This window comes from Medicago sativa, chromosome 8, assembly GCF_051527215.1.
Source record: "Medicago sativa cultivar Bolivia chromosome 8, Bolivia_mono, whole genome shotgun sequence".
Taxonomy (NCBI): domain Eukaryota; kingdom Viridiplantae; phylum Streptophyta; class Magnoliopsida; order Fabales; family Fabaceae; genus Medicago; species Medicago sativa.
In genome coordinates, this window is record NC_140756.1 from 40,490,432 (window position 1) to 40,517,039 (window position 26,608).

The 26,608-nt window shown below is 35.3% G+C and overlaps 2 protein-coding genes across 3 annotated transcripts; both read left to right on the forward strand.

The window, feature by feature from the left end:
* Positions 1 to 3,868: 3,868 nt before the first annotated feature.
* Positions 3,869 to 4,723, forward strand: LOC146899081 (uncharacterized). The gene has a single exon (XM_085736075.1). The coding sequence runs from the start codon at positions 3,926 to 3,928 to the stop codon at positions 4,547 to 4,549; it is 624 nt and encodes a 207-aa protein (XP_085592201.1). The 5' UTR covers positions 3,869 to 3,925; the 3' UTR covers positions 4,550 to 4,723.
* An 8,409-nt stretch (positions 4,724 to 13,132) lies between these two features.
* On the forward strand, positions 13,133 to 16,683 carry LOC146899082 (F-box/FBD/LRR-repeat protein At4g26340-like). Of its 2 annotated transcripts, XM_085734058.1 has the most exons (5): positions 13,133 to 13,710; positions 14,383 to 14,830; positions 15,003 to 15,155; positions 15,338 to 15,616; positions 16,311 to 16,683. In XM_085734058.1, exons 1-4 carry the CDS (start codon positions 13,226 to 13,228, stop codon positions 15,599 to 15,601), a joined length of 1,350 nt encoding a protein of 449 aa, XP_085590184.1. In that variant the 5' UTR covers positions 13,133 to 13,225; the 3' UTR covers positions 15,602 to 15,616; positions 16,311 to 16,683. The 2 variants fall into 2 exon arrangements, with proteins under 2 accessions (XP_085590184.1, XP_085590185.1); XM_085734059.1 differs by lacking the exon at positions 15,338 to 15,616.
* The last annotated feature ends 9,925 nt before the right edge of the window (positions 16,684 to 26,608 follow it).

The following is a 26,608-nucleotide window of genomic DNA, read 5'->3' on the forward strand; positions in this document are numbered from 1 at the left end:
GTTTGTGATTTAAATACTCTGATTTATGATGAAATTTTCAAGTTGGGAAAACGGGGTGTTACAATTGGTATCAGAGCAGGTCGGTCCGTCCGGCCAAGTAGATGAGTCGTGTGTCGTGTCGTCATGTTTTCTAGTTAGTAGTTATGTTTTATTATGTGATCATGTTTAACTGACAAACTTTGATGTGGTTTTTTTGTGTTTGTTTGAAGAAGTAATGACTAAATTTATTTTCTATTGTGCTTGAATTTCGAGGACGAAATTCTTTTAAGTTGGGGAGAGTTGTAACGCCCTCCCTTTTATTTAATTATTTTTATTAAGTTAGAATTTATTTATGTGATTTAATTATTTATAAGAGGTGTTAGTATTTTATTACGTGGCATATTTCTATTATTTATTAGAATATGAGAATTATTAGTGTAAGTATAATTGGGGGTTAGAATAGAAAGGAGATTAAGTTGTCGGGCCCAAATAGATTTAGAAAGAATAGAAATGTTATAAATAGAGAAGCTTAGGTTAGAAAGAGTTTTTACGTTAAACCGCTTTTTGGAGAAAGAGGAGAAAGAGGAGAACTCAGAGAGAGAGAACCCTAGGAACGAAGAACGCTGCTTTTGATTTCAGAAAAAACAATCTAAGGTAAGGGTGAGACTATCTTTCACTAATATTAGGTCTGTGAATCATTAGATTGCATCTAACATGCTTTAGGATGAGTTTGTAAGGGGGGAGTCTCTTGTATGAACATGTGGGTAGTGAAGGGTTTTGTTTCTATTATTGTTTTTCGTGACCTTTTAATGAATTCCATGTTAAATCCATGCTTTAATTTTCAGCTGTGATTTTGATATATTACTATCTCTGAATTAATGATTTTGATGCGTTAAATTTGTGATTCAATTGTGGTTATGTTGTGTTCCTTGTGGCTGTTTGTGTTCTTCGTGTTTGTTGTATTCCTGATAATATTGATAGACTAATTTTGTGCTCGTGTCAGCTTTAATAATGAAACAGTTTGCTATTTTGTTGTTTCCCTACTCAGAATTATATTGGGAAAGAATACATGCACCCGACCTTTAGTTACTAGTAAATAGATACATCGGCTTTAACTTATAACAATTAATAATCCCAATTAATGTTAAAAGGGCTCCCAATATCAAAAGCAACTTAATTTGTATTTAATGGGAATTTGATTTTCTTTTGTTGCAAAATAAATAAGAAATAATCGACCATATCTCTTCAGATGTTTATTATGTATTAAATAGTGAAAAAGAGTCATGGGTATACTCTCAGATGAATGTGTGTCCGTCCAGGTTGGTGTAAATACTCGAACTAATACTTGTTAAAGGTCATTAGGTGTCAGATTTCTTTAGCCTTTTCATATAAAGAAACTTAATATCTTATTTCCAATTCAAAAGGGTTTTGTGTGAATCATATATTTTGGCCATCATCAATTCAAGTTTTGTTTGTATTCCAATTAAAAAAAAAAGAAAAAAAAAAGAATTAGTATTTTGATTTTGAATTTAATACTATGGCCAACTTTACAAGATTATTGTTTTTGTCAATTTGAGATTTGCACGGAAATTTGTTTCTAAACTTCCGTAAGTGCCAATTAATGATATTTTGGAATTATCTAGTTACTGGATATTTTATTTAATTTCAATATACTTGTATAATAGTGTGATTTTAAGATGTGTTATATAAAGATGTGATCTTGTTATTTATGCACCATAAGTGTTAATTATGATGTTTATGATGATGCAATGTTTAAGATGTTGTTGATTATCATTTGATGCTGTTGTACTATGATGCTGATATGAGATGAATTATTTATATGCTGCATATACTGCTGAGTCTTATTTAAGATGTAAGCGTCGGTCTAAGTCAAGGAGTTATAAGATGTTCATGAAGTTCTAAGATGTAAGATGTTGAGTCCATGCATACTCACTTATAGATGAGGGCTCATGCCCTGGAGCTTTTGCTCAACCACGACGATGGAGCTTTTGCTCAACCACGACGATGGAGCTTTTGCTCAACCACGACGATGAGAGCTTATGCTCAACCACGACGATGAGGGCTTATGTCCTAAAATGGTACCACATGCATTTGCATTTTCATGATGATCAAAGATGGTTTAAGACGTTAAGAGTTGCATAGTCGAGTTTAGATGCATTGTCAAGTTGAGTCGCATTGTCGAGTCAAGTATCAAGTTGTATATGATGTCTGATGTTGATTTAAAAGATGTTTGAGTATGATTTAATGATGATATTTTATGATGATACGTGACGATGAATGTGACTGCTATATGATGATATGTTGCTAAGATGAAATGATGATGTCTATGTATTTGATTATAATTGTTAAATTATAAGATGTTTATATTGTTAAATATAATTTATGATTTATGAGCTTAATATTATTGTTTGAGAAATCTCACCCCTTCTGCGTATATGTTGCCTCGACCGTGGGTAATGTGCAGGTAATAAAGATTAGAAGTGTTCGTGAGAGGACTCCTCACTTGTGTCTAGGTGCTCTGATATGTAACGGGATGGGGCTTGCTTTCATGAACTTTTTATGAATAAACATTAACTAAAACTTATGAGATTTCTGATAAGGCCTGTGTGCCAAGACTTTTATTATGTCGAATAATTTCCGCTGCATGATTATAGATTTTGACGTTGAATTTTGAAAGATAATTATTATTATCTATTTTGTGGTTTTAAGGAAGTATGTGACATTCCGTTTGTGATTTAAATACTCTGATTTATGATGAAATTTTCAAGTTGGGAAAACGGGGTGTTACAGTGTGTGTGTGTGTGTGTGTGTGGGGGGGGGGGGGGGGGGGGGGGGGGGGTTGAAAGATCGTGACAGGCATAGTTCAACTTGGTGGCGGTCCCTATGTAGGGTTAGAGAAGAGATTGGTGAGGGTGTCGGGAGTTGGTTTGAAAGTAACATTCGGAGGGTGGTTGGTGATGGAAAAGAAACTTTATTTTGGCATGATATTTGGATGGGTGAAATTCCGTTAAAAGTGAAATTTCCCCGCCTTTTTGTGTTGTCTGTTAACAAGGAATGCTCGGTGGAGGAGATGGTGAGGGCGTTAAAAGTGAAATTTCCGAATGATTGTTGCTTGTAACATCTTTAGCTCCCTTTGGTCTCATGTTTGGTCTTGGCTGGGTATTGATTTTGTACCTTCAGGTGATCTTCGTCAACATTTTCTTCAGATTACTAATATGGTGGGGATGCCTAGATCAACACATTTGTACTTCAGAATTATTTGGTTTGCCTCTGTTTGGGTTCTTTGGAAGGAAAGGAATGATCGTGTTTTCCATCACACGGCTTCTGATTTTTCAAGTCTCATGGCGTTAAACTAAACTCTTACTTATGGTTGAAATTAAAACAGGGACTATTTAGCTACAGTTACCATGATTGGTGGAATCATCCCCTTCTTTGTATGGGAGTCCACTTGTAATTAGTTTTTCTCTGTTTTGTGTTATTTTATTTTGGAGGTGTTGTTCATTGTTAGGCACCTTATCCTTGTAAACCACGTTGTTAATATCATATCTCATTTTAGTTTGTTCAAAAAAAAAATAAAGTTCGATAAAAATATATTTTATAAATATTATACATATTTAACCTTTTTGTTAACACCCAAAAAAAAAAAAAAAAAAACCTTTTGTTTTTCCTTCAAAAATATTTTCCGTTTGCTTAGCCGTTAAGGTCAGTCACGTTACAATACGCTCCTCCGTTGGATCAGATACGGAATAAATAAACATCAACAAAATCAAAGTAACATGGGGCGGTGGGGTCATTCCTGTAAATTCACAATAAATCCGACCGTTACAGACATTCAAATTCGTTCATATAATACTTTTCCTTTTTCTCCTCTGTTTCTCTCTCAAAACACTCTCTCTCTCTCTCTCTCTCTCTCTCTCTCTCTACAATGGCTAATACAAACACCGATGAACACAACAGTGTAAGATCTTCAATCATGGAATGGAAACAAATGCACCCACTTCACCAAATTGCCGAAACACCAACCCACAAACTCCTCTTAAAGCAATGGCTCAAAGAAGAAGAACTCATCAATGGACGCATAGCTTTAAAAGAAACCCAGATAGATTCAATCCGCAAAGAAATCACAATGCTCTACATCTTCTTCTTCCTCTTCCATTCAACTACCCTCATGCTCCTCTTCAACTCTTCCTCTGTTACAACACCTAAAGCTTGTCACAAATCATGGGTCCCATCACTCTGTTCTTTATTGTTTTCATTGGGGCTTATATGGGCTTTGAGGTATAAGAGTGATGTAGAGGCTCATATGGAGAAGATGCTGTCGAGGGAGAAAGAGGATCGCGGATTGTTGAGGAAATGTGTGGAGGAATTGAAGAAGAAAGGGTTGGAGTTTGATTTGTTGAAGGAAGTTGATGCTTTGAGAAGGGCTAAGAGTTTGAGAGTTGAAAGTAAAGAAGTTAGGAAATGGTCTTCACGGGATTTTGTTTCTCTGTTTTTCTTCTCAATGGCTTGTTTGTCTCTTGCTGTCATAAGGGTTATCTTGTGTAGTTAGGGATTTGAAATAGAAACATGGGTTTTTTTGGGTTTCTTTTTTTGTTGATGTTTTTTGTTACTTGTTATTGATGGGGGTTGATGCAGAATGTACTGTTCTGCTTTTCTTTTATTTCTATTTTTGTTGTAATTTGAGAATATTAATTGAAATTCATGAAATAATAATTTCTTTAAATTTGGTGGTGTTTTTTATTTTGATATTTATTATTTACCATGATTTTTTATTTAATTAGGATTGAGCCTATGTCACCTTAGTTTTCACCATTAGGTAATCTTGAATTCTTAATAGCTTTTTTTTTTTTTTTTTGCATGATTTAAGCCGAAGTGACAAAGTAAGCAAGCATAATAGGTAACGAATATGGTTATTGTTATTGTTAGTTTTGATGCTTGTAATGGTCTATTGTACAATTTATGTGACTTGATGATGGATACTGTGATGTTCTGTAATGAACACCAAACAAGCTACTTAGGTTTTGTGAAAGAATGACTTCAACTTTCTAATTTCGTTCTCTAGAGTGGAATAAACCCTTTGCCATAATTTCGTAAGCACAAATTTCAAAAAGGATTCATATGATTACCGCGTCCAGGAGAACCGGTACAAGGATGATCATGAGCGCCGCACAACGATAACACCTCTACATTGAGGAGAAATGAAGTAACGATGATCACGAGCGCCAGACGAATGACAACACCTATATTCACTCCACGCAAGCGCAAATTCAAATGTGGTTATGAGAGTAATTGTGACAATTAGGTTTTGCCTCAGCTTGGGAATGGGGAGTGTGCTTTTCTTCTATTCATAGGGAGTGAGTCACTCAAACCCTAAAGACTCTTATCTTTGGTATAACCTAAAAGCTTAATTGGTCATTTGGTTCTCTAACTAATTTTTTTTGTTTTCATTTTGGCCACATAATTCGTAAAATTAATGTTTTGTTCCTTTATGTTTGTCTCCGTTATTCAAATAAATCCCTTGATTTCTTCAAAAAAAAAAAATCCCTTGATGTTAACTGTAACTCCAAATGTCTATGGTGGACCAATCTTAAGAGTGGTCCACCATAGATCTTATTAATTATTTTAATTTGAACCGTTTGATCTTTTATTTAAAAGAGGACCATTGGATTATGCAGGTCTATTTTATCTTACGATGTATCACCAACACCTAACATTTTTAGACTTTTCTTCATCTTTTTCCCTCAACTTTTTCACCATCTTCATATAATCTTCACCAATAGTTATAAAAAAAAAAATCCAGAAAAAAAAAACAAAAAACACCATCAGCAACAACATCCGGTGATATGAAGATGCAGTGGCGGAGCTACACCAGGACTGGGGTAGGCCATGGCCTACCCATTTATTCTGTGAAAATACCATAATACCCCTGAGGTAATTTTAATATTACTACCATATGCCACTAGCCAACTATACCACTTTCACTCCAATTTTTCCTCCAGAACGTGAAACTGGAAAAGAAAAGAAACACGCTTTTTCTTCTCCCTTGCATCATAACACAACATCAGTACATCACCCACCACCACCCTCACCAACCGCCACCGGTAATCCCACCACCGACACCCACCGCCACCGACATCTACTCTCTGCATCAATCTCCAGAATCAAAGTTTCATTGGTCTCATCTCTCTACAAACCCTAAAAATGTAAGTGTATCTCTGAATTTGATTCTTCATCTGTTAGTAATGATAGTGCTTCAATTTCTTTTTGTTTGTTAATGAATTTGGATTTTTGATTTGGTTTTCAATTTCAATTTTTACATAACCCTAATCAAAACAAAAGGGGATTTTTTATTTTTTATTTTTGTAAAGAGTTGCGGCCACCCCATAATTTTTTGTCTGGCTCCGCCACTGTGAAGATGTTTGTGATTCAAAAGCAAACTGCTTGGTGCATAACATTCAGGAAGCTACACAAATCCAACCATAACTGATTGCAAATTGTTAAGAGTCCCACATCGGATAGGACATGGCTTGACAATGTGTTTATAAATGGGGGCTCACCTCACAAGCCGGTTTTGTGGGGTTGTGTTAGACCCAACCACGATTTCTAAGATGGTATCAGAGCCTCTACAAAATCCATTGGGCCACCTACTATCAGGTTTCCGCTATCGGGTCCCCACCATTTATTTCCACGAACCAAGCCCAATAGTGCTGGTCGTGAGGGGGTGTGTTAAGAGTCCCGCATCGGATAGGACATGGTCTGACAATGTGTTTATAAATTGGGGCAATCCTCACCTCACAAGCCGGTTTTGTGGGATTGTGTTAGACCCTACCACAATTTCTAAGACAAATAACTCTATAAGCTACTCTCAGTACGTCTTTGTCCTCTTCTGCCATTCGACCAGATGAAATGAACACCTTTTGTTGGTAAATGTTTGTCGCTTTGAGTTTGATTAGTATATTTAGATTTGCGCTATTATAGTTAAGCATTTGACACTTAAAAAAAATTCATGTTTGATTCATTATTTCTTAAAAAAATTATTTTTTTATGCGGAGATGTGTATAAAATTCTAAATATGCGTGTAAGTTTCTTGATAATTCGTATGTTTAAAATGGTTACCCTTCAACAAAAAATAATAAGTTTATGTCTTTACCATAGTGTATTTATTACAAGTTGCAAAAATGATGTAAATGCAATTGAAAATTTTAAAGGGATCCCTATAAAAAAGGACAAATAAAAATTAAACAATAGTTTTGTATTTCAAAATTGAATTAGTATTAATTATCATACTTGTGAAGTTTTAACTATATATATATATATATATATATATATATATATATATATATATATATATATATATATCTGTGTGTGTGTGTGTTCACAATTGCCTCGTCATTTATGTTTTGATAGCACATCACATCTTCAAAATGTTAGCCATGTGCTATGTCACCACCCTCCTTTCTCTTATATCTTCTCTATGTAATGCTTCTAATGATGTCATGCTCGAGGAAAACCAAACCATGAATACCATCCCGGTCTCCAATAGCACTAAAGTCTTTATTGCATTGCCTCTAAATTCAGAATCGTTGCACTTTGATTGTGAACCCGAGGAAGTGGGAAGTTTCGATACACAACCAGGAAAAACACTTGAATGGCATGTGTCTGATAACGAAATTGTGTCATGTTCGGTGTATTGGGGTCATTTCTGGTCTTTTTTCCAAGCAAACTATGACCAAAGTGGCCCTATTAAACCCGATTTTTGGATAATAAAGAGTGATGGATTTTTCCATACAATAGACCATATCCATTGGGAAAGAAGGGCTATTTGGAGGGAGAAACCAATAATTTGATGCTAATATTTCTTGATGTAATATGTGATTTGTAATATTTCATATGCCAAAAAACATATTAATAAATGGATCCCTTATCTTATTTTTTCTTTATATCATCTTTTACTATGATATATACTAGGATAAATTACCCAAGAATCCATCATATAAGATTGATTTCATCAATTTTTAGTTTTTCTTATTTTCCATACCTTACCACCGCCTTTAACAGTGATATGTATTCCTTATTTTATAATCAGTAAACAAATTGAATTACTGGTAAATTGGATTGCATAAAGGATTCCACCAATTGAAATAAGTATTGCAAATATGTCATAATTAATGTGATTTTCTTTTTTTCTTTTCTTTTCGACTTACGAAGGTTTTGGTCTAGTCCCCTCATGTAAATATTTTTCTATTTTTTTTTAGGCTTAATTACACCACAGGTCCTTTAAGTTTGACGTTTGTAACATATAGGTCCTTTAAGTTTGTTTTGTAACAGATAGGTCCTTTAAGTTTGACGTTTGTAACATACAGGTCCTTTAAGTTTGTTTTGTAACAGATAGATCCTTTAACTTTGTAACAGTGTGCAACTAAGTCATTCTGTTAACTCACCGTAAAAAAAACGCTGACGTGGCTGTGAAGTCTGTCAATTTCGTCTCCTTTACCCTTACATTTCCCCAATTCTCAAACCCTGACTCCATTTTTATTCATACCAAAGCTTGAATTCGTCAAATCAATGGCTTCCAAGTGTAATACCAGCATTATTGCAGGGGAAGAACGCAGGATAGATGATAACAATTTCTTATATAGAGAGTTGAGTATATTTATCATCGGTTTCATCATCTCAGTTATTGCCTTTGCAATGTACTTGGTAATCTTGGACAAGAACTTATAAAGTCCAACAATTAGATTTCGTGTGGTAGAACTGTTGTCTTCTTTCCTTCGGTTATCTTCTCCTGATTCTTCAAAAAAAACTGGGTGTAGTAAAAGAGATGAAATTGACAGACTTCACAGTCACGTCAGCGTTTTTTTTTACGGTGCGTTTTTTTTTACGGTGAGTTAACAGAAGGACTTAGTTGCACACTGTTACAGAGTTAAAGGACCTATCTGTTACAAAACAAACTTAAAGGACCTATATGTTACAAACATCAAACTTAAAGGACCTATCTGTTACAAAACAAACTTAAAGGACCTATATGTTACAAACGTCAAACTTAAAGGACCTGTGGTGTAATTAAGCCTTTTTTTTAATAAAACTTTTGAGTTTGGTAGTATAGAATGGAGATTTTGCGGGGTGACAACCTAGTTTGGATGTCGTTGTTCCCTCTTGATACATGTCCTTTCTCCTGCCTTATAAAAAAAAAGTATGCATTAACAATTATTTTAACACTAGTTTATATTGGTTTTTCTCACAATATCTTTTCTTTAATAGCATTTATTACTTCAAAATTTATACTTTCAACGCTGAACTTTGGTTTAAGAAAAGTCAATCAAATCTAAAAGACAAAAAACTTTTAGAAAATTCTACTTATCCTACTTTTTTATTTGTTCATTAATCCCTTTCATTTTTTTTATTTATAATTTCTCTTATTTCATCTTTTACAGTGATATATAAAGAAAAACGTACCCAAAGGATTTATTTTATCATATCAATTCCATAATTTTTTGTATTTTTCATAAATTTTCTCTATCAAACTATTGGTATGGAAAACATGTATTGGAAGGAATAACGATGCATAGGTATGCAAAGATACATTGGGAAGGAGAAAGTTAATGCAGTGAAGTCTAAATAAAGAAGTACTCTCTCCATCCGTGTAACCCCCTTTGCATTTTTCACATTTCTTAAGAAAAGTTGTCAGTGTAATTAATGTGTCTGTTTTGTGTATTAATATTACCAAATTGTCCTTTGTTTGTATGTGTATTAAATTTGACTTTTCATATTTCAAGATAAGTTAGTAGTATTAATTAGGGGTATGTTTAGGAAAAAAAGTAATAAATGCATCTAGTAATTTGAAAAAGGGGTTACATTTAAGGACTAAAATAAAATCAAACGGGTGGTTACATTAAGGGACGGAGGGAGTACAATGTACCAACAAAAAAAAAAAAGAAGTACAATGCATTGGAAATATGGAAAACAATTAAAGTCTATAGTAAGCTACTCCCTCCGGTCAATATTATAAGCAAAAGTTCACTTTTTAGATTCATCCAATAAAAGATGTACGTAGTCTATATATAGACCACATACATCATTTATTGAATGAACCTAAAAAGTCAAATTTTGCTTATAATAGTGACCGGAGGGAGTATTAAAATTTACATTGGGAATGAAAATATGTATTGTAACTAAGCAAACAATAATTTAAATTGATTTAGAAAGTCAAATGTGATTGGTCCATGTTTCGTATCAATAATTCTTTCGAAATAGACAATTATATTCATCTTTTTCATATTAAACTTATGAACTTGATGAACAATTAAACTTTTTTGAAAAATAATTGAAAAAATATGTCATAGGATTTCTAGTTTGATCCTGCAAGTAATTAATCTAAACCTAGCACTTGTTTACCAAAAACATTGGTAAACACCTATCACTATTCACTACTCATTCATATGTTCTGGTATGTGTTAAGTAGATATGTTATTGAACCATTATTATATTCCTACGTGCACGAATGCCCTCCAAAGGAGGCTCCGGTACCCTCCAACAGGCTCCTAAATATCTAGGAATGTCCCTCAAAAGGATGCCTCCCCGACAGAGGCATCTGAAAGCAAATGTGGCTTAGCAAACAAAATCAAATTCATGAATCCATCACTTCGCCTTGTCCCCAAAGCTCGTGCTTGGAGGGCTGTGGACCGTCAATATATTCTTAAGGGCCTAAAATCCCTCTAGAATGGTTTAAGCGCCCTCCAGAAGGGCTCATAAGGCCTAGGCACGCCCTTTTAGGGGCGTCGTCTTAGCCAGCTTCTAGAAGCATCTAGAATCGGGTAATAAGACCTAAAGCCCAGCTTGCTTGGGGCTTAAGTAATGTTGAAACAAGCCCACAAAATGCTATAAATACCCTTCTTGGGATCATTCCCAAGGCATCACATAAACAGACTAAACCCTGGTTTCTAATAGGCCAAATACCTCCCTGGGTCCTTTAAGTTTCATGTTTGTAACAGATAGGTCCTTTAAGTTTTTTAGGTAACAGATAGGTCCTTTAAGTTTCTAAAGTTTCAGATAGGTCCTTAACGGAGTTGATATGAAGGACCTATCTAAAACAAACTCGAAACTTAAAGGACCTATCTGAAACCTTAGAAACTTAAAGGACCTATCTGTTACCTAAAAAACTTAAAGGACCTATCTGTTACAAACGTGAAACTTAAAGGACCCAGGGAGGTATTTGGCCTTTCTAATATTGTACTGCTAGTACAATTATGGTATGTGTGTGTTGTGTTCTGGTTTTTATGTGTTGTGTAGGGGGATAACTAACATAAATAAAAATATTTCAGGGGTAATTGACTATAAGTGAAAAATTTCATGAGATATTTTGTCTGCTAATTCTTATCATGTTTACTTACTTTCTCTGCCATGAGTTAATATGTCACAGTGTAAGCATTAATTTGTCACGAGTTAAAGTACCTTAGACCATCATAAGCATTATGGCAAAGCATTATGTCATGACAAAGTATTGTGTTCGGTTCATGTTATTATTAAATTACACTTTTATATGGTGGGGGCGATACAAGTTAATGTTGCAAAATATGATTCAATAAAATTAGAAGTATGCAACATCATCAATGAAGTGGTGAAAATGAAAAATATGAAGACTGAATTTATCTTCTATCCAAGAACTACCTCACATTGCACGAGTTTTTTTTTATTGCAAATATATGTGTGTGGGTGTGTGCACGCGCGCATGTTTATATTATATAAAAGAAAAATCTCTCAAAACAGCACAAGAAAAATTGTTTGTCACAATGACCAATTTCCTTGATTAATATTAATTTCATGAGGCATTTTGCACATAAGTATAAAAAAATATTTTTTAAAAAATACCCCTTATGATGTGACATGACATGTTAGACCACATGATAGTGTTACATAGCCAGTCAACGACCATCTCATGTTGACTAAATGAGAAAACCAACAAAGTGGATAAATTGACTAGCGTTTGACAATTTCATAAAAGTTTTTGTCTTTTCTCAACGTTTAGAGGGTAATTACAAGATTTTAAAATTTCAAAGGATATTTGTCTATTTAATCGTCGTGATGACCTATAATTTTTTTGGGGTAAATATGTTTTTTGTCCCTATAAATATGTCAACTTTTCATTTTAGTCCCGCTAAAAAATTTCTTCAATTTTTAGTCTCCCAAAAGTTTTCCATCTCCACTTTTGGTCTCTTGTTTAAGGTAAATTCATATGTAGAATTCATATTTTTGAATAAAATATTGCAGAAAAATTTATACTATTATAAGAATCTTTCAAAAAAACTTAGAATTTTTTAACAAAACATGAATTAAATATGAATTTTTATATTTTTTGCGGTTAAAAATTCATATTTAATTGATGTTTTGCTAAAAAATTCTAATTTTTTTTGAAGATTTTTAGAATATTCTACACATATCTGCACAATTTCATTAAAAAAAAAATACAAAAATCAACTAAAAATAGAGACCAAAAATAGTAATTGAGAATTTTATATAGACTTTAGAAGGATTAAAACGAAACGTTGGTATCTATACTATATATAAAGAACACAACCCTTTCACCTTCTGATAGGCTGACTTTTTCTTTCCAAAATTGCCCTCAATTTTTAATACAAATAACATATGTAACATTAAGATAAGAATAAATTTAAATATTAAAAAATATAACAAACACGATATATATATATATATATATATATATATGTGTGTGTGTGTGTGTGTGTGTGTGTGTGTGTGTGTCTGTGTGTCTGTCAATTTTTTTTCTTTTATCATTTAAAAAAATGTAACAAACTAGATGCGTATATTTATACTTACTTTTTCGTTATCTCAATTGTACCCTTAAACAACTTTTTTTATAATAAAGATGGTTGTTGGTGTGATTAAAAAAAGAAATTTAGATTACTTTTTTTTTGTTATATTGTTGGTGCCATTGAAATAGATAATCATGGTTAGTTTGGTTTGTTATAACTTGAAGCAACAAACATTTATATTTTTAGTTTTAGCCAAAATCAAAATTTCATAAAAAAAATATCATTCATAATTTTCAAATGTTAACGGAATAAAAAGTACGGAAAATTTAGCTTTAAAAAACAAAAAGGAAAGCTCCTTCGTTAATACATCTCTTCTCTTGTGAAAACAAAAAGCTAGAGCCAGCGAGTAACCGAGTAAAAGTAAAGGGGTGTGGTGTGGGGTTTCGCAAAAGCCAATGGCGGAGGAATCCAAACGAAAAGCGGGTGATGAAGACAGAATCAGTAATTTACCAGACGGTTTACTGAACCACATACTATCACTCCTTCCAACCAAAACCGCCGTTACAACTGGCCGTCTATCTCGCCGATGGCGCCACCTCTGGAAGCATCTATCCGCTCTCAACTTCTCCGACAACTCCCACTTATCTTTCATCCCTTACACCCATCAGTCCGAACGTTTTAAATCCTTCGCCCTTTTCGTTAACAGTGTCCTCCTTGTTCTTCTCCGCAACCCTTGCGCCATTAGAAAGATGACTCTCGATTGTGCTCACTCCACTCGTGATGATTATCAGTTTCGTGAATATTCTGTTGATAATTGGGTTCGTGCTGCCATTGGGCCCCATCTTGAAGAACTTAACCTTACTCTTTTCGCTGACTTTGACGGTTCTGATTTCAAGCTCCCGAAAACGCTATTCACTTCCGCCAACCTCATTTCTCTCAGGTATGATTCTATACAGATTCTGAAATAATCTGAAATGCCGAATTTGAAATTGATTAGCGAGTCTTCTTAGTATTCTATTGGACTTAGGTGGGAAAAAAAAATGAGAGTTTAGGTTTCTTATTAGTTCGGAATATTGTTGTGTGGTCTTTGTGAAGATCACGAAATGTCCACGTCATTTTGTGCAGGAGACGTAGGTGCTCTAATTGGTGGATATGGTTAAATTCATTTGTTGGAAGTGGTTTTAGGAAAACATTTTAGTTACACATATTCCTTCTATGAGTGGATGATGATGAACCCTTTATGTGTTGAATCGATAACGTCATGTGGCAAATTTGTACATGGTTTGGTTGACATGACAGGGGTTCTGTTCGTAGTCTTCCTCCTGCTCGGCAGGGTTGGGTGATATTTTTTAAAACTTCCTTTTTTTAGTTTCTTTAACCAGTGCCCGGGGGTAGGACACTGGTTAACATGACCCTTTTTATAATAGGTAGAATATGTAATTGTAGTTCTTTTGATGTTGGTTACACAATGACTGAAACAATAATTATACATTCGACATGAACAAATTTTAGAGGCCTAAAACAAAACAAGAAAGTCCAAGAACAAAAACTACTATATTTGATTTTGTTGGTTTCTGAATTGTGATATAACATTTACTTATTTGTTCCTCAGTCTCTGTGGTGAAATTCGTGTTAACATCCAACACTCTACGGTGATTAGTTTACCTTCACTAAAGATGCTGCTAATCAACATTGGTCATATGGAAGTACCTTCCGTGAATGCACTCCTCTGTGGCTGCCCAAATATAGAATCTCTGAATCTTGGCTTTTCTCCGCAAAGCTTAGACAAAGTTTGCATCCCACCTTCCTTGAAAAGGCTTAAAATCACCGTAGCAAATGTTGTTGGGGCTTACCTTGAAATAAATGCACCGAATCTTGAGTACCTTAACATTACCGGAATCACATTCGGCCAAGTTTTCAGCATGTATAACTTGCACAATGTGGTGGAAGCGTATCTTGATGTCTTTCCCCAATCGCTTGGTTCCGTCGTCGCTTTACACAATCTCCTTGGTGCTCTCTGTGGGACTAAACATTTAGTGTTGAGTCATTCAACAACCCAGGTTAAGTCTTTTCTTAAGTTATTTTATGTTTATGTCATCATTTGTAGAGAGAGTAAGTTGGTAACTACCTATTAATAAACTATTAACTAACTTTAACTCTATTAATCATCATTTATTTATATATAGATAGATATATTTTTGTACTAATTAGTAGTTGGTGTTGTACAAACAGTGGCTGCTTGGTGAACCCCAAGATCTACTTTTTCAAGAATTTCACTATTTGATACGTCTAGAGCTCATTCTTCTCTCGTTTAACTCCAATTCTCTGCTCAGCTTGCTTCAGAAATGTCCTATGCTGCAAGTTCTTGTAATTCAGAACGACAAGGTTTGTATAATCGAAGCTTAATCTGCTCTATATAACTTTGATGTGAAATTAACCAATTTTTATGAAATAGATTACACGAATTAGAAGTTGTATCTTATTGCACAATACACCACTTAATATATAACATGATTAATTCATTACTATGAATATTGCATCTTATTCAAGTCCTTTGTTGCCTACAGCAACAATTACCAATTTTAGGATGGGCTCCACAAACAAGGGTTCCTAATTGTCTCACATCCCACCTGACCTTTATTCAATTTAAAGGACTACGAGGATTTCCAGATGAGGTGTCATTTGTCGAGTATGTTTTGCAAAAAGGACTTGTTTTAAAAACAATGATTATTGCTGTTAGATCCTTGGACCTAGAGAAGAAGTACTCTGTTCTCAATATGTTATCTAATGTGCCAAGGGCCTCTACAACATGCCAACTTACATTTGATTGAGTTGTTTCTTCTAAGGTGTGATTTATCTCCCGCAATCCATTTTCTCTATCTTAGTACTGCATCAAATCAAAGATGACTAACATTGTGTTTAGTCTGCACTATTGGTAGCTATATCTTGTTTTTAGATATGTGTCACCACATTCCGATTTCAATTATATTGGAGTGGAAAGACATAATACCAGACCCTGAAAGTGTCTGAATTTTCGATCTAGTGATTTTCATCCTTGGCTTGAGTTTTGTCACTGTAACATTGAAGGATACATAATATTCATGGAGATGTTCAGTCTTTGTAGTAAAAGAAGTCAACCAGTTTTGATGTTAACCAACTCTTTCAAATTTAGAGTACAAAGTTCACACAAGTAGAGGTGGTTGTGGTGTTTCATTGAACTCATTTAATTGTTTTTGCTTCAGATTTGTGTACTGAGAAATGTAATTAACTGTTTTGAAGTTTGCGGCCAACGTTTTTCTTCAACAGAGCAAACCATTATCTTTCGCATGTTACTGCCATTCTCAAATTCCATTAGTTTTTGTTATTAGATAACTTTACAGATTTGAATTGTTATTTAATGCTATATGGCATAATTTGAATAGCCTAATTTAACCAGGGACAGTAATTATTAGTAGCACAATATCGCAGCATCAATTAGACATGTAAATTCTGATTAAACATAATGAGATTTGAATAACTTTTTTGTTTTATGTTTGGCAGTTCGCATTTGCAATGCCGTGATGTTTGAAGTTGGCAGAATCATGTTTGATCGGATGCTTAGCGCTTTGCTAAAGAGAGGACAATGCATTTTCCATTGAAATTCCGTAGTCTTTTGGAAAATTACTATGTAGTTTGGTATGTTAATATCACAACTTAGGACACAAGGCTTGATTATAGTTCACAAACCATTACTACAAGCTGGCTTAGTGAAATAGTTAGTGAACAGAGAAAAGTCTTTAATTACTGTCTTTGTCTCACTTGTACATATGGATTTCCAAATCATTTTCTTAAAGTTTCCACCAGTCGGTATATGTATCAAAACGATATCAACTTCGTTAGTAGAGATAATTTAGTCAAATATTATCATTTATTATATATGGCTTATATGGTTGAAGTATTTTCGCCTTCGAGAATGTTGTGGAAGAATTGATAATAATATCTCTTATTCTCAAATTTGTTATGCAAAATCTTTAATTTCTGCGCTGACAAATCTTTTTCAAGAAAAAATTATCTCCTTTCTGAACCTAAACCTGTTGTAAGTAAAAGGCAACAAATTATATCCTTTAGGTTCTACTTTGTCATTTTGGTTTCATCATGACTCTGAAACACTGAGTCTTGAATCAGAGAATGTGGAAATTTGGTTTATGTAGATCTTAATGAATGTCTAAATTAATGCCAATATACAATAGGCGTGTGGTGTAACAAATATTAAGATATATGTATATATTGTACAATATGATTTCTTAGGCCTACAACTTGTCTGCATAATATGCCTGAGATTTGGCTCTACTGGTGCTTAATATTCTTTTGCAGATTTCAAAATTTAGATAGGTTTTGGTTATTTATTGATAAAAACATGTAAAATGTCTTATTAGACAAATGTTGGGGAATATAGCTATGCTTCTTCTTAGAACTTTGTATTCGTTGAAAGGTCACTGTTTAACAGACAAATGTTTCTCAAGGCTTTTAAGGCCAAAGTTACCAAAGCTTGTAATTTTATTAATCTGTAAACTTCATTCGTTCAAAGCTATATGATTGCAACAAAAGTACAAAACAATGGTTCATTCTCCAATCTAGATCTCTATTGTTGACTATTGCTTGATTTATGTTGGTACTTACTACAAACCTTAAGTCCTTATTTAAGTATGTAGTAACCAATAAAAATCATACAAATGCACAATACAATTAACTATATATAGAATGTAGCTGATATTCTCAAATTTGGAGCTCTGAACTCACATAACCTCCATCCTAATGTATAAAGATGTAGTTCAATAACTTTTCATGTGCAAACAGTTCATTACTAATATTATGGAACACAATAGAAAAAAGAAAATGAATTCTTATTGATTGAAACTGTGAGTACAGAAGCTATATATACAGGTATTGAGACTGCATGATAAGCTAATGTACATCTATCTTAGAGAATAACTAGCTACTACATATTACTTGGGATGCAAGTTACATAAAACTACTATGTAGGATCTTCTATATACTCTTCATTATGCAATAGCCCCCCACAAGATGGAGGCTGGTAAATGTTTATCAGTCCCATCTTGGACAAGAGAATATTGAAAGGTTTGGGAAGCAAAGCCTTAGTAAAGAAGTCAGCTAGTTGATCCTGAGAAGAGACTGGGAGCAGCTTGAGAATGCCTGCTTGTAACTTCTCTCTGACAATATGGCAGTCAATTTCCAAATGTTTCGTACGTTCATGGAAAACAGGGTTTGCAGCTATATGTAGGGCACTCTGATTGTCACAGTAGAGGACAGGCAGTTTAGGGCATGAAATGTGAAGGTCATGAAGCAAGTACAGAATCCATTGGAGTTCACATGTGGCAGATGCCAAAGCCCTATACTCTGCTTCTGAAGATGATCTAGAAACAGTATGTTGTTTCTTTGTCCTCCATGAAATGAGAGAATTGCCCAAGAAAAAACACTGACCAGAAATGGATCTTCTGGTGTCAAGACATCCTGCCCAATCTGCATCAGAGAAGCCTTGCAAACTGATAGAGGAGTTTCTGGGGAAGAACAAACCTCTGCCTGGACATCCTTTAAGGTATCTAAGAACCCTTAAAGCAGCTGTATGGTGTGTTTGTGTAGGATGAGATAAAAACTGTCTGAGTTGTTGGGTAATAAATGTGATATCAGGCCTAGTGGTATTGAGATAAAGCAATCTGCCTACTAGTCTTCTATAGGAAGGAATGTCATCATATGAAGGACTAGAATCAAGATGAAGCTTGATAGAGGAATCAGATAGAGTGGAAACATGTTTGGAGTTTATAGTGCCTGAATCTTCAAGCAAGTCTAGACAGTATTTCCTCTGACAAAGTGAAATGCCAAGCTTTGAATGTGCAACCTCAATACCAAGAGAATATTTGAGTTGGCCTAAATCTTTGATCTTGAATGAATCATCCAAAACAGTCTTGATGTGAGAAAACTCATCAAGTGAATCACCAGCTAATATAATATCATCCACATACACTAACAAAACCGTGAATGAGGAGGATGTCTTCTTGACAAAAAGTGAATGGTCAGAAGAAGCTTGAATGTAGTGATGTTGAGCAAGCACAAATGTCAGTTTTTCATACCATTTCCTATTAGCCTGTTTCAAACCATAAAGAGACTTTCTGAGTTTGCAAACTTGATTAGGCTTATAAGGTTTCACACCAGGAGGGATGATCATGTACACATCCTCTTGCAAATCACCATGAAGGAAGGCATTGTTAACATCAAGTTGATGCAAATGCCAGTTGTGTATTGAAGAGAGAGCAATGACAAGCCTGATTGTAGTGAGTTTAGCAACAGGAGAGTAAGTATCAAAGTAATCAAGGCCCTCAATTTGATTGTTACCTTTGGCAACCAATCTAGCCTTATATCTTTCAATGGACCCATCAGCATGATGTTTGACTTTATAAATCCATCTGCAGCCAATAGGTTTAATGTTGGGTGGCAAATCAACAAGTTGCCAGGTACCAGTTGTAACACCCCGTTCTCCCAACAGCGTAATATTAGTTAATTTAATCAGAGTAACCACACAACGGAGTGTCACACTGCTAATCAAAATTTCATAAATAGGAAATATCTATTTATTTAAATACCAACGTTTAAATTATCTTACAAACTGCAGCGGAATAATTCTTTAAAATATAAACTTAACCAAATTCAACATCAATAAAAATCTTGGCACAAAGGCCACAACATAATTCAACTTTATTCTAATAGCAAGTCCTTTCCAAAATATGTGATACATAAAAGAAATGAGAAGACACTCGCGACGATCCCCATCCTAATATGTATCAGAGCCCTAGACACTTGAGCCAATCAACCTACAAGCCATCATTACCTGCACATTACCCACGGTCGAAGCAACATATACGCAGAAGGGGTGAGAAACTTATCCAATAATAATAATATATAATTCATCGAATTAATGAAAACAACAACATATCACAACATGCATCATTAATAAAGTATATAAATAAATACATAAGCAACAACATAATTAATTTCAGCAACAAGGTACAACAACAACAACAACAACATTATCCACAACGACACCGACAACTCGACAATGCTACAACGACAACAACGACTCAACAATGCTACGACAACAACAACAACGACTCAACAATGCTACGACAACAACAACTACTCAACAATGCTACGACAACAACAACTATGCATCATGCAGGTGGTACCAATCTACGCGCGTTGAATGCTAAGCATTCCAGGGCATAAGCCCCCAACAATTTGGATGGTTAAAGCATCCCAGGGCATAAGCCCCCAACAGGTGAATGATAAACATTCCAGGGCATAAGCCCCCAACGGGTTGAATGATGAACATTCCAGGGCATAAGCCCCCAACAGATGTGAGTATGCAAATGGACTCAACTTGTGTATATCAACATACAACTTCAACAGCGACTACAACAACAACATATGTGCCTAAAACAATTATGACACACTCCCCAACTTTGACATTAGATGATACAACAACGTCAACAACGGAATCAACAACATAACATATATTTATAAATCAATTACATTCAGCTCAAGTCTAAAACATCCCCCAAAAGCAATTAAGTTTTGATCAATAGAACATAAGTCAAATATCCATAAAACACCTCAACTAAAGCCCTAACACTTAAGTTTGAAGTTGGGAAACCAACCATAAGTTTTTGGACTAACTTGGGATTAGTTATGCTAAGTTTTCTTAAATTTTGCTAAAGACCCACTTGGACTATTTTTATCATAACTCAAAATCTACAAATCTTTTCCACTCCAAACCAAGGCCATTAGAAAGCTAACTCAATTATCTACAACTTTTATGTTTACACCGAAAGCTAATTCAAAACAGAAACGGGCGAAAAAGTGAGTGTTTTCCAGTTTTGACTGACAGGAAATCGGGGCCCGATTTCGGCAGTTCGGGGCCCGATTTTTGTCGAACCAAAGCTGAAAAATCAGCTCAGAATTCGGGGCCCGATTTTGGCAGTTCGGGGCCCGATTTTGGACATTCACAGCTTACGGGAAAGACCAGTTTTCACTCCAAAAACCCAATTTTTGATCCCCCAATCACCCAAAATGAATTAGAACAATGTTTACAGGTTTAGTATACATCATAGGGGTAAAACAACCTATATTCATACAATTAAACAACATGTTTTATCATAAATTATCATCTAACATAACCTCTCAAACCCTAAACTCAAGAACAACAATTTCATCAATTTTCAAATTATATATCAAGATTATTGAAAGGAATCCCACCCTTACCTTAATTCAGCAACACCAAACGACAAGCTACCGCAATCGATTCCTTCCTAGCTCTCTCTTTGCCTCTTCTAGGTTTTCTCTCCAAAAGCAGGATTTCTTCTAATGTTTTCACGTGAAAATGTTTCTCTCCCTTTTTCTTTCTTTTTACTTCAAAAATATCTCTCTTTTCTTTTCTCACCCAACTCCCTTAATTTCTATTAATTTCCACTTAATTCCCATTAACCAAAAATAAATACTATTTCTATAATATTTCTATTTCTCATATTATTTCTATCAAATAATAACAACATTCATTTAAATAATACACAACCCCAATATTCATATAATAAAATTGCATCATAACATATTTCATATAAAAATCATATAAAACATATATTTCACATAAAATCATTTATATAGCAATTAAAGTCATATATAAAATATTCACACATCTACTAAAATATTAGAATAAAAATGGGGCGTTACAACTCTCCCCAACTTATAGAATTTCGTCCTCGAAATATTACCTCAAGTAAACAACTCAGGATAAGACTCCTGCATCTTACTCTCCAACTCCCAAGTAAGACTTTCACCAGCTGCTCCCCCCCAAACAACTCTCACTAGAGGTATCTCCTTGCCTCTCAACGTCTTCACCTTGCGATCATCAATCCTCAAAGGTAAAGTTTCTACCGTAAGGTTGTCTCTAACTTGCACATCATCTCTAGGAATGACATGTGAAGGATCCGCTACATACTTCCGAAGTTGCGACACATGAAACACATCATGCAAGTTCGAAAGATGTGGTGGCAAACCAACTCTATAAGCCACTGTGCCAATTCTCTCAGATATTTGATAAGGACCAATAAACTTTGGAGTCAACTTCTTGGACTTCAAAGCACGACCCACACCGGTCATAGGAGTGACTCTCAAGAACACATGGTCACCCTCTTGAAACTCGAGGTCCTTCCTACGTTTGTCATGATAGCTCTTCTGTCGACTCTGCGACGCTTTCATATGCTCTCTTATCATCTTGACCTTTTCCGTAGTCTGCTGAACTATTTCAGGCCCCAACACAATACTTTCACCCGACTCAAACCAACATAAAGGAGTCCTACACCTTCGACCATATAAAGCTTCGAAAGGTGCCATACTAATACTCGAGTGGTAACTATTGTTGTACGTGAACTCTATCAATGGTAGGTGACTGTCCCAAGCTCCACCTTGCTCAAGTACACACACCCTCAACAAGTCTTCTAATGATTGAATCGTTCTTTCTGACTGACCATCTGTTTGCGGATGATACGCTGAACTCAACTTCAACTGAGAGCCCAAAGCTTCTTGCAAGCTCTTCCAAAATCTCGAAGTGAACCTCGGATCCCTATCCGACACAATACTCGATGGAACACCATGCAACTTCACAATATTATGAATATAGATCTCTGCCAACTGAGCTACTGAATAGGTGATATTAATCGGAATGAAGTGTGCCGACTTCGTCAATCTATCGACAATAACCCAAATGGCATCATGCCCTCTTTGCGTGTTTGGTAAACTCGTCACAAAGTCCATGGAGATGCTATCCCATTTCCATTCCGGCACATCTAATGGTGTCAACAAACCAGCAGGCTTCTGATGTTCAACTTTCGATTTCTGACAAGTCAAACATGCATAAACAAATTGTGCGACATCACGCTTCAATCCAGACCACCAAAACAGTTTCTTCAAGTCATGATACATCTTTGTAGCTCCCGGATGGATACTCAAGCTACTTCTGTGACTCTCTTCTAAAATCAACTTTTTCAATTCATCGTTATCAGGGATACAAATCCTGCCTCGGAATCTCAACACTCCTTGATCATCAACCTGAAAATCACCATCTGCATTCTGATTACTAGCAACCATCAAGTATACAAATTTCACATCAACCTCCTGGGCTTCTTTGATACTCCTCAAGAAATCATTATTAATTTTCAACATACCCAACTGCACACTCTGAGGTGCCAATTCACAAACAAGGCTTAAGTCTCTAAACTGTTCCAGCAATTCAAATTCTTTCACCATCATAGCCGACATGTGCAACGTTTTCCTACTCAAGGCATCTGCAACCACATTAGCTTTACCCGGATGGTAATTTAAGCCAAAATCATAATCTTTCAACAACTCTAGCCACCTTCTCTGCCTCATGTTCAACTCTTTTTGATCAAATAAATATTTCAGACTCTTATGATCACTAAACACTTCAAACCTGGAACCGTACAAATAGTGCCTCCAAATTTTCAACACAAAAACCACATCAGCCAACTCTAAATCATGTGTAGGATAATTCTTCTCATGTATTCTCAATTGTCTCAAAGCATAAGCTACTACTTTGCCATCTTGCATAAGCACACCACCTAAGCCCAACTTAGACGCATCACAATATTCCACAAAAGGCTTATCTGGTTCTGGTAAAATCAAAATTGGAGCCGTCGTCAATCTTCGCTTCAACTCATTGAAACTACTCTCACACTGAGCATCCCACACAAAAGCTTTACCTTTACAGGTCAACTGAGTCAATGGAAGTGCCAACTTCAAAATCCTTCGATAAATCTTCTGTAATAACCGGCCAAACCAAGAAAACTTCTAATCTCCGTAACTGACTTAGGAGTCTCCCACTGTGATACCGCTTCAACCTTCGACGGGTCAACTGCAATACCACTACCAGAAATAATATGGCCAAGGAAACTTACTTCACTTAACCAGAACTCGCACTTTGACAGTTTTGCATACAACTTCTTTTCTTTCAGCACCTGTAAAACAATCTTCAAATGTTCTGCATGCTCTTCTTCATTCTTAGAATAAATCAAAATATCATCAATAAATACAACCACAAATTTATCTAGAAAAGCATGAAAAATTCTGTTCATATACTCCATGAACACACCAGGCGCATTAGTAACACCGAAAGGCATCACTTTATATTCATAGTGCCCATACCGTGTCCTAAAGGCCGTCTTCTGCATATCTTCATCCTTCACCTTAATCTGATGGTAACCTGACCTCAAATCGATTTTACTAAACACACGTGCACCCACTAATTGATCCATCAAGTCATCAATTCTCGGAAGTGGATACCTATTCTTTATCGTCACTTTATTCAGCTGACGGTAATCTATGCACAATCTCATGCTACCATCCTTCTTCTTAACTAGCAACACAGGCGCTCCCCAAGGTGACACACTTGGCCTTATAAACTTCTTATCAAGCAAGTCTCCTAACTGTTTCTTCAACTCTACCAACTCTGAAGCTGACATACGGTAAGGAGCCATCGACACAGGCTTCGTACTCGGCAGAAGATCAATTGAAAATTCAACCTCCCTCTCTGGTGGCACATCTGGACTCTCATCAGGAAAAACTTCTGCAAATTCGTACAAAACTCGCAACTTATCAATTACCGCTTGATTTTCAACAGTCAAAGACGCCATCAAAGAAAACATCGAAATTCCATCATGCTCTAACTGTTTCAGCTGCTTAGTAGTCAAGAACTCAACTCCACTTTCTTCTTCAACAGAAGAGAAATACACTGACTTACTAAAACAATTAATATGAACATGGTTGTACTCCAACCAGTTCATACTAAGGGTTACACAACAAACAACAAACAGGACAACAAGGACAATACAAAACTGTCACACAACACAACTAGGCTCGACACGACTCTACTAATTAGCCGGACGGACCGACTTGCTCTGATACCAATTGTAACACCCCGTTCTCCCAACAGCGTAATATTAGTTAATTTAATCAGAGTAACCACACAACGGAGTGTCACACTGCTAATCAAAATTTCATAAATAGTAAATATCTATTTATTTAAATACCAACGTTTAAATTATCTTACAAACTGCAGCGGAATAATTCTTTAAAATATAAATTCAACATCAATAAAAATCTTGGCACAAAGGCCACAACATAATTCAACTTTATTCTAATAGCAAGTCCTTTCCAAAATATGTGATACATAATAGAAATGAGAAGACACTCGCGACGATCCCCATCCTAATATGTATCAGAGCCCTAGACACTTGAGCCAATCAACCTACAAGCCATCATTACCTGCACATTACCCACGGTCGAGGCAACATATACGCAGAAGGGGTGAGAAACTTATCCAATAATAATAATATATAATTCATCGAATTAATGAAAACAACAACATATCACAACATGCATCATTAATAAAGTATATAAATAAATACATAAGCAACAACATAATTAATTTCAGCAACAAGGTACAACAACAACAACAACAACATTATCCACAACGACACCGACAACTCGACAATGCTACAACGACAACAACGACTCAACAATGCTACGACAACAACAACAACGACTCAACAATGCTACGACAACAACAACTACTCAACAATGCTACGACAACAACAACTATGCATCATGCAGGTGGTACCAATCTACGCGCGTTGAATGCTAAGCATTCCAGGGCATAAGCCCCCAACAATTTGGATGGTTAAAGCATCCCAGGGCATAAGCCCCCAACAGGTGAATGATAAACATTCCAGGGCATAAGCCCCCAACGGGTTGAATGATGAACATTCCAGGGCATAAGCCCCCAACAGATGTGAGTATGCAAATGGACTCAACTTGTGTATATCAACATACAACTTCAACAGCGACTACAACAACAACATATGTGCCTAAAACAATTATGACACACTCCCCAACTTTGACATTAGATGATACAACAACGTCAACAACGGAATCAACAACATAACATATATTTATAAATCAATTACATTCAGCTCAAGTCTAAAACATCCCCCAAAAGCAATTAAGTTTTGATCAATAGAACATAAGTCAAATATCCATAAAACACCTCAACTAAAGCCCTAACACTTAAGTTTGAAGTTGGGAAACCAACCATAAGTTTTTGGACTAACTTGGGATTAGTTATGCTAAGTTTTCTTAAATTTTGCTAAAGACCCACTTGGACTATTTTTATCATAACTCAAAATCTACAAATCTTTTCCACTCCAAACCAAGGCCATTAGAAAGCTAACTCAATTATCTACAACTTTTATGTTTACACCGAAAGCTAATTCAAAACAGAAACGGGCGAAAAAGTGAGTGTTTTCCAGTTTTGACTGACAGGAAATCGGGGCCCGATTTCGGCAGTTCGGGGCCCGATTTTTGTCGAACCAAAGCTGAAAAATCAGCTCAGAATTCGGGGCCCGATTTTGGCAGTTCGGGGCCCGATTTTGGACATTCACAGCTTACGGGAAAGACCAGTTTTCACTCCAAAAACCCAATTTTTGATCCCCCAATCACCCAAAATGAATTAGAACAATGTTTACAGGTTTAGTATACATCATAGGGGTAAAACAACCTATATTCATACAATTAAACAACATGTTTTATCATAAATTATCATCTAACATAACCTCTCAAACCCTAAACTCAAGAACAACAATTTCATCAATTTTCAAATTATATATCAAGATTATTGAAAGGAATCCCACCCTTACCTTAATTCAGCAACACCAAAC

Excerpts from the sequence above, each read along its gene's own strand:
- LOC146899082 (XM_085734058.1), top strand. The coding sequence starts at position 13,226 with ATGGCGGAGGAATCCAAACGAAAAGCGGGTGATGAAGACAGAATCAGT. Across the intron at positions 13,711-14,382 it reads GCCAACCTCATTTCTCTCAG|TCTCTGTGGTGAAATTCGTG; the intron begins GTATGATTCTAT and ends TTTGTTCCTCAG. Across the intron at positions 14,831-15,002 it reads TGAGTCATTCAACAACCCAG|TGGCTGCTTGGTGAACCCCA; the intron begins GTTAAGTCTTTT and ends TTGTACAAACAG.
- LOC146899081 (XM_085736075.1), top strand. The coding sequence starts at position 3,926 with ATGGCTAATACAAACACCGATGAACACAACAGTGTAAGATCTTCAATC.